Source organism: Mugil cephalus, chromosome 10, assembly GCF_022458985.1.
Source record: "Mugil cephalus isolate CIBA_MC_2020 chromosome 10, CIBA_Mcephalus_1.1, whole genome shotgun sequence".
NCBI lineage: Eukaryota > Metazoa > Chordata > Actinopteri > Mugiliformes > Mugilidae > Mugil > Mugil cephalus.
Window position 1 is genome coordinate 6,040,497 of NC_061779.1, and position 10,559 is coordinate 6,051,055.

General features: G+C 38.1%; 1 protein-coding gene across 1 annotated transcript; it reads left to right on the forward strand.

The window, feature by feature from the left end:
* Positions 1-519: 519 nt before the first annotated feature.
* Positions 520-10,166, forward strand: ndufa9a (NADH:ubiquinone oxidoreductase subunit A9a). Its single transcript, XM_047597178.1, has 11 exons — positions 520-673; positions 2,315-2,488; positions 2,589-2,686; positions 3,418-3,509; positions 3,594-3,735; positions 3,883-3,985; positions 6,258-6,328; positions 6,640-6,716; positions 8,720-8,815; positions 9,735-9,801; positions 9,908-10,166. Exons 1-11 carry the CDS (start codon positions 592-594, stop codon positions 10,076-10,078), a joined length of 1,173 nt encoding a protein of 390 aa, XP_047453134.1. The 5' UTR covers positions 520-591; the 3' UTR covers positions 10,079-10,166.
* Positions 10,167-10,559: the final 393 nt, after the last annotated feature.

A 10,559-nucleotide genomic window follows, 5' to 3' on the forward strand; every position in this document is an offset into this window, starting at 1 on the left:
AGACGTCTACTTTTATATGAAAATAACGATTTTTACAATGAGCATTTGGGAATGTAATTATGAAAAATGTATTTTATACCTCAGTGCAAGAATTTAAAAAGCTACCAGATAGAGTAACTAAAGATAATTTGTGCAAATCACATTTTTTTTAAAAAAAAAATCTCTCAAACAAAAATGAAAACCAGTCTCTCTGACATCAATATAATATTTTTTTCCTCGACCAGACAGAGTGGTCTTCAGGTCAGAACTTGACAGAACAACATAGTTCACATTCTACATTTTTTTCTCATTTGCCATTTATATGTTTTGCTGAGAAACAACAGCATGTTAACATGATCTACATGTACGGGCACTGTGATATATTTTAACTGTATGACTGGATATTGCCTGCCTGCCTCTCTGAAGTGCTTCTATCGTAGAGGTCTGTCTCTCACGCTTTTTACTTACTTTTATTTATTTATTTATTTTTAATTAATTACAGATTCCGCATCATAAAAGCATTACTAGTTCTTGTTTGTATCGATATTTTGCTGCGACGTTCGATTCAAAATAACATCCGCCTAGATCGGAAGTATCGACCTTTCTGGATCGATGCGCACATCCCCAGTAGACGGGAAGATGGCGGCCCTAGCGTTGGTTAGCCGTCCTGCGAGTGTCCTTCCAAAGATTTCAAGTGAGTAACGTTACCACAGTTTCCAGAACACGTACGGACACACGTCTTACATGTGAATATAGCAAATCTTTACACGTATGCCATCACAACACAGTCGCACGTTCAGACCTCACGCTCCGGCTCGAGTGACCTTGCTAACAGGCTCGGCTAATGAACCGCTGCTAGCAGACGTTTAGACGTTCAATATCATCCTTTAAGAAAACATTTTAAGTGCCCGCATCACTTTTGGTGTTAATAAATTAAGCCTAATTTGTTAAGTTTGTCCCCTTTCCCGCATATTTGAGCAGCTGTAGCTTGTGTTGTGCAGGACTTGCTGCGTTTGCGAATAAAAAAGAAAAGAAAATGACGTGTGGAAATATAACACTACTTGTCACTTCATCAGGTTTACTAAGAACAAATAATGCATTTTAATGCAGTAATCCTTCATTAAATGTTAGCTTCGTGAAGGTTATGGTGTGATGATTAAATTAACTGAGCTGTTGATGCAACTGTGTTTCCATCTTGGATGCTGTGGTTTGTGCTTCTATTAAATTGGATTGTGTTGTGGCAACACATGTTCATGTTGTATGTCAATGTGCTGGGATTAGTATCATAAACCACATCCTGCATCATGAAGTGGAATTACTACCTTTCTAAGCCTGTTTGGATGTAACCCGAACATTTTAACAGTCATGAAGTTTGATTTAGAGCTGGATTAAATCAGCAAATTTAGTTTTCGATGTAAGAGTCAGCATTGCTCCATGGTTTAACCACTTTATTATGCAATGCAGCAATTTTCCACAGCTTTTTTTTTTAAGTGTGCATAATAAAAAATAAAGATGTGTACGACTTTATAAAAAATGGGAACTTGGAAAAGTGTCCAAGAGATTAAACTAAAAATATCAACTAAATCACCAAGATTACTACAGATATCTGCAAATAAGGGACTTTTTGAGAAAGAGTTAAAACAATTTGGATGAAAAATGGGATAATCAGGAGTATTAAGTGGAATCTGCAGCTCAAACAAATATAGAACAATATCTACAAAATATGGCCACCTAATGGAGAGAAGAGGTAACACAACCTCATATGTTAAACAGGAATGAGAAAGAGTTCTAGGTGGTAATATTTCTGAAGATGACTGGAATTTAAATTCAACCTCGAACAACATCCATCTTGGAGATTATATTGTTGCAAGAACTTCTTTAATTAAACTCTTACTCGTCGGTACCCCGGCCATGTTGGAAAAAAAGTGGAGATATAATTTTTTTCTTTGTGGGAAGATGTTCAGAATTCGGGGTTAATGTGTATCTAGGTCATGTATGCTGCTTAGGCAGTATGACAGGAAAAGTGTTAAAAGACGTCAGACATTTACTGGAAATCTTGTTGGTAGAACAAAAAACAGCAATTTCGAGGAAGTGGTACAAGCCAGACACCTAAATAAACAGTGGCGCATTGTAAGTTTTAACAATGTAAAAAAAAGTGTGTAGCTGTTTGCTCAAGTGGTTTTCATTTGTATTGTCAGGAGGATTAAAGCGTTCATAGCGCATCTCTTTGCCATACAATTGCCCATTGAAATCTGAACATTTTTACCTCTATTATTATGAGGCTATTTGGATCAGGTGCAACAATCTTGCCCTTTGATGCTCCTCTCCTCAATAGGCAGCTGCTCCCCTGCTGTGTTATCCGCCGCATCTGTCATCACAGTTCAGCAGAGGAAGCTGCACCATGCCGTCGTCCCCAAAGGGAAAGGAGGACGCTCCTCGTTCAGTGGAATAGCAGCCACTGTGTTTGGTGCCACGGGTTTCCTGGGCCGATACGTGGTCAACAGGCTGGGTAAGATGGAAAATGGCAAAAAAAAAAAAAAACCCCGTGCCTTGAGTGTATGATCTGCATGTACTTGCAGTATCTCAACATTGGATTTCCTTATTCTCAGGTCGGATTGGCTCTCAGATTGTAATCCCTCACCGCTGTGATCAGTATGACATCATGTACCTCAGGCCCATGGGTGATCTCGGTCAAGTCATTTTTATGGTGAGATGCACTGATCTCGTAGAAATGTTCCGTGTTTTAACCCAGGGGAGCCCAAATTCTTCCCAGCAGAGGGGCCGAAATTGAATCCAGGGGCGAAAATGTTAATTTAGCAGTAAATTAAATATGGGTATATATAGAATGCATGTGCAAAATAAACACTATTAACTATTTATTTTGAAAAATAAATGACACTGGGCTACTTCAAAAAATTACTTAACATCTATCTGGTTTATTTAAGTAAGAAAAATAATTGAAGCACACTGAAATATTTCAAGACAGACATAGAACATTACTAGGCCTTGGGCCTATATCATCAGATAGATAAAACAGACATTTAGTGCCATTGACAGTAGTAACAGTAGTGGACAGTAGAAGTAACAAAAGAAGTAACAAAACATGCCCCAGTAATCATACAGACTTCTGACATGCTCCATCTACATCCTCCCACTAGTTGCTGCTGGTCTTCTTCACCTCACAGGCTTTGAGCTGGCACGAGCTCAACAGCGCCACCCAACCATCAATGTATCACAATGTTATTCTGTGGTCAGGAGTGGAAGTGCACCAATAAATAATATTCAATGAGAGCGAATGCAGATTCCAAGCATGCTGGTAGGGGGGAAATATTATACAGTTGGAATATAATTGGTTGCGGGGCCAAACTGAGGAGCCAGGTTCTAAATGCAGGCATTTGTATATTTACAACCACCTCTTTGTTCTTTATTTTCCTAAAGGAGTGGGATGCTAGGAACAAAGACTCCATCAAACGGGCTATTGAGAACTCTAATGTCGTCATCAACCTGGTGGGCAGAGAGTGGGAGACAAGGTACACCGATTTTTTTTTGATGTTGTGTTACCCACGTGGAGCTTTATGAGGTACTTACCTTTTCACCCTTTTTTTTTGGTGAAGAAACTATCGCTTTGAGGATGTCTTCGTCAACATCCCTCAACATATTGCCAAGACAGCCAGAGAAGCCGGCATCACAAAGCTCATCCACATGTCCCACCTCAACGCTGATATACGCAGCACGTCCAAATATCTCAGGAACAAGGTAGAGGGCTGTTTCATCTCCCTCTCTGTCAGATTATAGTGTCTGAATATTTGGTTCTAGTGTATTTACTGTGCACATACAGTGAGTGTTGGCTGTATGAAACAGTAGAGATAAATAATATTAAAATCATTTTTTTTTCTACCATAGGCTGTAGGAGAGCAAGCAGTGAGAGATGAGTTCCCCGACGCAATCATCATGAAGCCCTCTGAAATGTTTGGGAGAGAGGACAGATTCTTCAACTATTACGCAAGTAAGGATGTTGTTTGTATCCTGCTGTTTCACTGGTCTGCCTCTTCCTCAGTTGTTGCCGTCTGATCTATTGGTGCTAAAGGGCTCATAAATAATAAACTAAACTATAAACCTTAGGTGCAGTTCTAACTATGGTAATAATAGAATAGTGATGGTTATCATGCTTCTGCTGTGGCTATACATATCTTTATGAGCAGCACAGGTGCACATATCCTCATACATATCAGTTGTCAATCAATAAATACATTTTTTTTATTATGATCCACAAGGTAATTACTTTGTCACAGTAGCTTTGTTGCACATAAAAGTAAACACTCTTAAAAAAAAACACAAGAAAGATAAAATGAGATTAGATTAAAATAAAGTAAAATAAAAATAATTATTATTTGGTAAAATAAACAAAAAAATTACCATTATGAACAAATTTACAAAAATAGTTGGCAAAACAGTGTCCAAGCATCAGTCCATATGAAAAAAAAAGAGTACTGCAAAAATAATGAATGAATGAATTAAAAAGAATAAAAACATCAGTGTCTAAAAGACACTCTCTCCAGCGCCTCTCACTAAACACGGCTAGAGCCTTAATAATTACATTTTTTGAGTTCTTCAACCGGGCCATGAAACTATACATAATATTTCTAAGAACAGCCTCTAAGGTGGGAACACCACTATGTACAAACAGCGTCCTGGCACTCGTCCGCCTCAGGAGTTTCAGCAGCATTCAAAGTGCATCGTTGTAAGCCACCCGTAATTTGTTAAACTTCACCACAAGTGGGCAGTATACAGCGGGCTACAACAGGCTTTGAAAAGGACAATTTTCTCAATGTCAGAACACATATAGAATTTCCGTGCCAAAAGATTTGCTTGTGTACCAGTTCATTCAGATCTATCCCTCACCTCACCCGACCTAATGAAAGGAAGTCAGTTCAGATCAAGACGATTTAAAATGGAGCCCAACCCTGACGCGAAGGGTTGTTGTTTTTGGTAGGAATGTGTTACACCCATGTACTTTTTGTTCTGTCTTTTTAAGATTATTGTGGCTGTGCACAGCAGGAAAAACACACACCTCTAATTCACTCCTTAAATTTGCTAAAAGTCAGCCTTCCAAACCGGAGCATAGCACTATGAGCCTTGTCTCTGCCCTGGCATATGTGGTACCGTTGTGAAGCTCTTTTTCTCCTGCGAAAGTCTGTCGGATTCAAATACGGTCATATCCTTTGTACTGGCAGCCAATCGTGAAAGTAGAAAGGCCGATCGTAAGCTAAACTTGAGGCCTCATTGGTTGGTGTCGATTTCTGACGACTTGATTCGTTCAGAAGCGTCACGTTCTGTGAGGGACGAGGGACGTTTAAAGATGTTGTGAGGTCTTCTCTAAGAAGAAAATTACAGCTGAAATTAGGAAGAAACGTCAAAGAAAAAACACATGAAGAAGAAAACACATCCGGCTGTAAATTGTAAAAGGAGACGAAGGTGGAGACGATCAGCAATGGATCATCATTCATGTTTCACACTTGAATTGAAAATTTAATCTGATATTTTGATATTATATTTGTTGATTTGATTATATGATATGTTTTGAGGTTATTTTAAGTAGATTTGGTTCATAGTGGTTTCCAATAAAAATATCCATGATTTTGCAATGTAAAACTCTGAAGACTGTTTTCTCAGAATGAGTTTTTCTGCTACTCTGAGCCAGAAATCTCCACTTCAGTAACACTTACACAGACCAAACTTTCCGGATGTGTTCCTAACTACACTCTGCAGGTATTTACAGAGGGGATTCTTCATATATCATTCGGACCCTGATTTATACAACACTTAACTGCTAAAAATATGGCAAAATTTTATTTTTGTGGACTGTTGACAGTATTTTGTGATTTAATGAATGAATGATAAAAAGAGATATACAAAATTCCCTCTGTAAATAAATACCTTGAAATACAATATGTTAACAAAATGTAACAAGAATTTGAACCTTGCTTCAGCCATTATTCAGATTTGTTCTGGAAATGTATGCAAAATAGCACATATTTAAAGCAGATAACTCCTCATTTGTATGTTTAAATCTAAATTCACAGAGAACTTGTAATACAAAAAATATTGTATCTATGTAAGTAAACAGGAGGAGTTTAATGGTGATATCTATTAGTTAAAACTTGTATCTTATTCACCTGTAGTGGCTTCTACATGCTTCTTTTTATCACTTCAGTTTTCAAAATGTCTCTTGATGCTAACAGTAGGCAGTGAACATGTTTTTGTTTTGTTTTTTTCAGACATGCGCTGGTTTGGAAACGCTGTTCCTCTTATTTCTCTGGGAAAGGATACAGTGAAGCAGCCTGTACATGTAAGTTGTTGATAGAGAACACACATTTTTACACATTTTTTTTAAGCCGATGCACACACCCACACAGAGCCTGGAGCTTGGGCTGGATGGTATCACTCCTGACTGTTAATCTTCACAAAACAATGCAAAGAAAATGAAAAGTTCAACCTGTTTTTAAGTCCCATCCCCATTGAAACGTAATTGTGTTTTTTGATTTACCATTCTTTTGGTAAACGTTGTCCAGTAATGTCTCTTTAATATTAACCTCACTAACTCGCTGGATGTACAGTAACTGTGCATCAAATGAACTAAACCTCCTCTTTCTTCCTCAGGTGGTGGATGTGGCCAAGGCCATCATCAATGCTGTCAGAGACCCAGACGCTAATGGGAAGACGTATGCACTTGTTGGGTAGGTGGTCTCCTTATTAACAAAAAACAAAAAAAAAATGCAAATGCTGAAATGTATCAGTAGAGAGAACTAGAGGCTTAGTGGTTTGGTCCCCAGTATATGGACAACATGCCGAAGCGTGAGGGTAAAATAAATCGTGTCACATTTGTCACTGGAGCATTTTGGGAAGCAACAAAGAGAAAGGCGCATTATGAATGCAAGATTTAGTTTATTTATTTAGTTTTATTTTTTATTTCATTCATAGATTAAAACGAAACAATTTAATATAAAAACAAATGATCCCAAATGTGAATGAAATGGAGCAGAAAGAAGAAGAATCTTATATAATCTGCCTATTTACCCCAAGAATCAGTTTACAAAGAGTTTAAATTAAAAAAAAAACAACACAGTAAGCCGAAAAATAATGATAATAATGAAATAAAATTAAATAGCTGTTGGCACTGAGCACTGAAAGTCACGTTCCATTTTATTTCCCAAGATACAATTCTGTCATACAAACTTAACAAAAAAAAAAATGAAATGTTTGTAGACCTTTCATGACTGCACAATGAGTTGTAATTCAGTGTTTTACTTTTACAGGTTTAAATCTAAACTAAATGTTGTTGTCTTCCACGCCACCCAGAAAGCTATAAAAAGGATAACGGCGCACGAAAAATACGTAACCAGCGTCACCTATAAATAAATAGTAATAAAAGCAGTGCGCCCCTAGTGGACAACATAGGAATAGGAGATACTTTTCTAAAATTTTCAGTTTATGTTTTATGTCTCCTGACCCCTGAATCTACTTGATAACGCTCAGCCAGTCAAGTCTGTGCATTCATTCGAACATCGCAGACAGACAGACGAGCGAGTTAGAGGCAACATGCACGTGAAAAGACGGTAGAAAGAGAAAGAGAGACCGTGATGTGTGGAGAGAAACAGACAACTGAGAAAGCTGACGAAAAGATGAATGAGACGGATCAAGGTAGGGAAAGATACCTTTATTAAGGTATTGTTCATTTGCTAAGAAATGTTGAGCCTTATTATCTGTAAAATGTGCTGCTAAGTCAAAATGTGAAAGAGTAAAGAAGCTTTTGAGCGTTTTATCCTATTGTTCTGAGGTTGTGCAGGTTATTTGATTTGACAGTTAAGGTTTAAATAGAAAAGTTTGTGGGTGGCATCCATCAGAAAACTTGCCCAGCTTGTTTCTGTAAGAACCACCAACCGGTGCCACAAATTTCTATTAACGGTTGAATGCTTAACCTGTCATTAAGAATTGTATTGAACACTTGTTGTTTGTAGGTGTTTCTGTTTTAAGGTGTTTTGCAAATGAGCTGTAACTGTCATAAAGCCTCGTCTCGCGATATCTCGCAATTCTCCTAAATTCTCGTCACGTGACACTACACTTTGAGGAAGATTGACTTAAAATGAACTGGTCACATGACGGGGAATTGCACTTTTGCGATACACTCATATCAACAGGTCTGAAAAACCGCCTCATGAGAGCGTAAAAGTGTTAGCTTTAGATATTTGAGACGTTTTTTCGAAATGTAGGTGTTTCCATGACCAGTTTTTTATTGCGATATTTAAGTTTGTGCATTTCTAGGGGTAATGACAGAATCTGGCCTCACGGTGAGAATGGGATTGAAACTTCTTGGGGACAGAAGTTAAGATTGTATTGTAAATTTATGGCAGATTTTAGCTCAGTCTTTCATTTGACATAGATGGCTTCCTTTACTCTCAACTCATCTGTCTCCTCCTTTTGAATCACACTTGAATTAATTTAATTTGACAGTCAGGTATTGATTGCTTAAATATATATGCATTGTGTTGATTACTTTTTTGCAAGCATGCGCACTGAAGAAGGTGTTACACTCTTGCACACGTGGTCCATTCAGTTTGAATTTGAAGAAAAGCGTCGAAGGATGAGTGAATCGTATTTATGAAAACTTTGCCAGCGTGTTGTATTGCACAATAGAAAATGTTGATGACTTTTTTTTTTTGTGTGTGTTTCTCTTGTCTAGTCCCAACCGGTACCTCCTTCATGACCTGGTGGAGTACATTTACGGGGTGGCACACAGGCCTTTTGTGCCCTACCCTGCGCCTCGGGTATTCTACCTGTAAGCAAAAAACACTCCTCCTCCCATTTGATGTCCTCAAGCTCTAATGCATATAAGAACCTTGGCACAAAAACAGATGTCTGAAATATTTCCAAGTGTACACCTTGTGTTTGCTCAGTCTTTAAATTGTTGCTGCGGCTAACGTGTGTGAACTCAGTGCCCACATGAGAAATATAGCAACACGTGTGACTCACTGATTGGAGTTGATAAGTAGGCGATAAGTGTAACGATTCGTTTTAACCATTCGATTCGATTCACGATTCGTGGTTGCTGATATGATTCAAGGTTTTGGTTCATTTAGAACGATACGATCCGAAACGATTCACTGACTGAATTCATTAACGTTTTAGTTATTTTTAGTTATTTTTCGGTTTATAACTTTAAGAACGAAGTTATTATGGCCTTGAAGTTAAACACCACATGTCTGTTTTTGTGTCTGTTTATTATCTGTTTATTACCAGTAATAAACCAATAATAAACCTCTAAGCTAACGCATATTTGTATAACGTTGTTTTCGGTATATAAAACTAATTCGTACATTTTGTGTGCCCAGTTTTACAGTGTTTCTCAAGTAAATACTCTAAGCGGATCCTCTGACGTGCTTAATCCAATGCGTTATTTCCTAGTATCGATAGAATTGATTGATTACCTTTTAAATCGATAATAGCCAACTTGCCGAGCACAGATCGGTGTAGTTGGATCGTAGGAAAATAAATCGATTCATCGGTGGATGAATCTTTGCACCACTATTGATAAGATGATTAGAGTTGATAAGATGCTTAACAAATGACATCAAAGTTTATAGTAATTAGGTTATTTATCATTAACTTTTACAGCTATGAACACTACTTTTACAATAACACTGTATCAAGAGTCATTGGTTTGCCAATAATAAACCAATGCCTACACTTGCTTTCAGGCTGGCTGCCCAGATTTTTTCAAAGACCCCATTTGAGCCATGGGTAACCCCAGACAAAGTGGAAAGGGTAAGACAACCAAGAATTCAATAGAACGGAGCTTTGTACCACCAGCTGTGAATCATCTGCCACCAACACCGTAGCAACAGTCCTGAACCGTGCTTTTATTTTCCAGTTTCACACAACGGACATGAAGTACCCAGGACTTCCCGGTCTGGAGGATCTCGGCATCACAGCTTCCACCGTAGAACAAAAGGCAATTGAGATTCTGCGTCGCCATCGCCGCTTCCGTAACCTGGAAGCTGACCTGGATGTGACTAAGCCAGCCAAGACTGTCAACTATTGAACTACTTGATGAGGAATCTCCTTTAAATGATTTGTCTCCGACTATATTCTGTACATAAATAAATAAATAAAAACAAGTATCCTCTAAAGGTCTTCTCATTTGGAGTTTATTATAATGAATAAAAAAGTAAACCTATCAACCTGTGTTTATGTTGACCCCATCTTGTGGAGAGCATCCCTTAAACGCTAAATATTTTTGAATCACACATCAGGAGGCTTTCATGACTATTCTAACACTTCATAGCAGGGTACCTATGCAAGCATGGACAAGTAAGGGTTGCTGGTACCTGTCCCAGCTGTCATTGGGTGAGAGGCGGGGTACACCCAGACAACCGTTCACACTGGCGCTCACACCTAGGGTCAATTTAGCCTGAAAGAGTTTCTGCATGTGGCCAGTAGCTCTGTGATGTAACCTTTTTGGGGCTTTATTAGTGTGTTGTTGGCTGTTTTTGTCTGACTTGTTTTTTTTTTTTTTTTTTTTT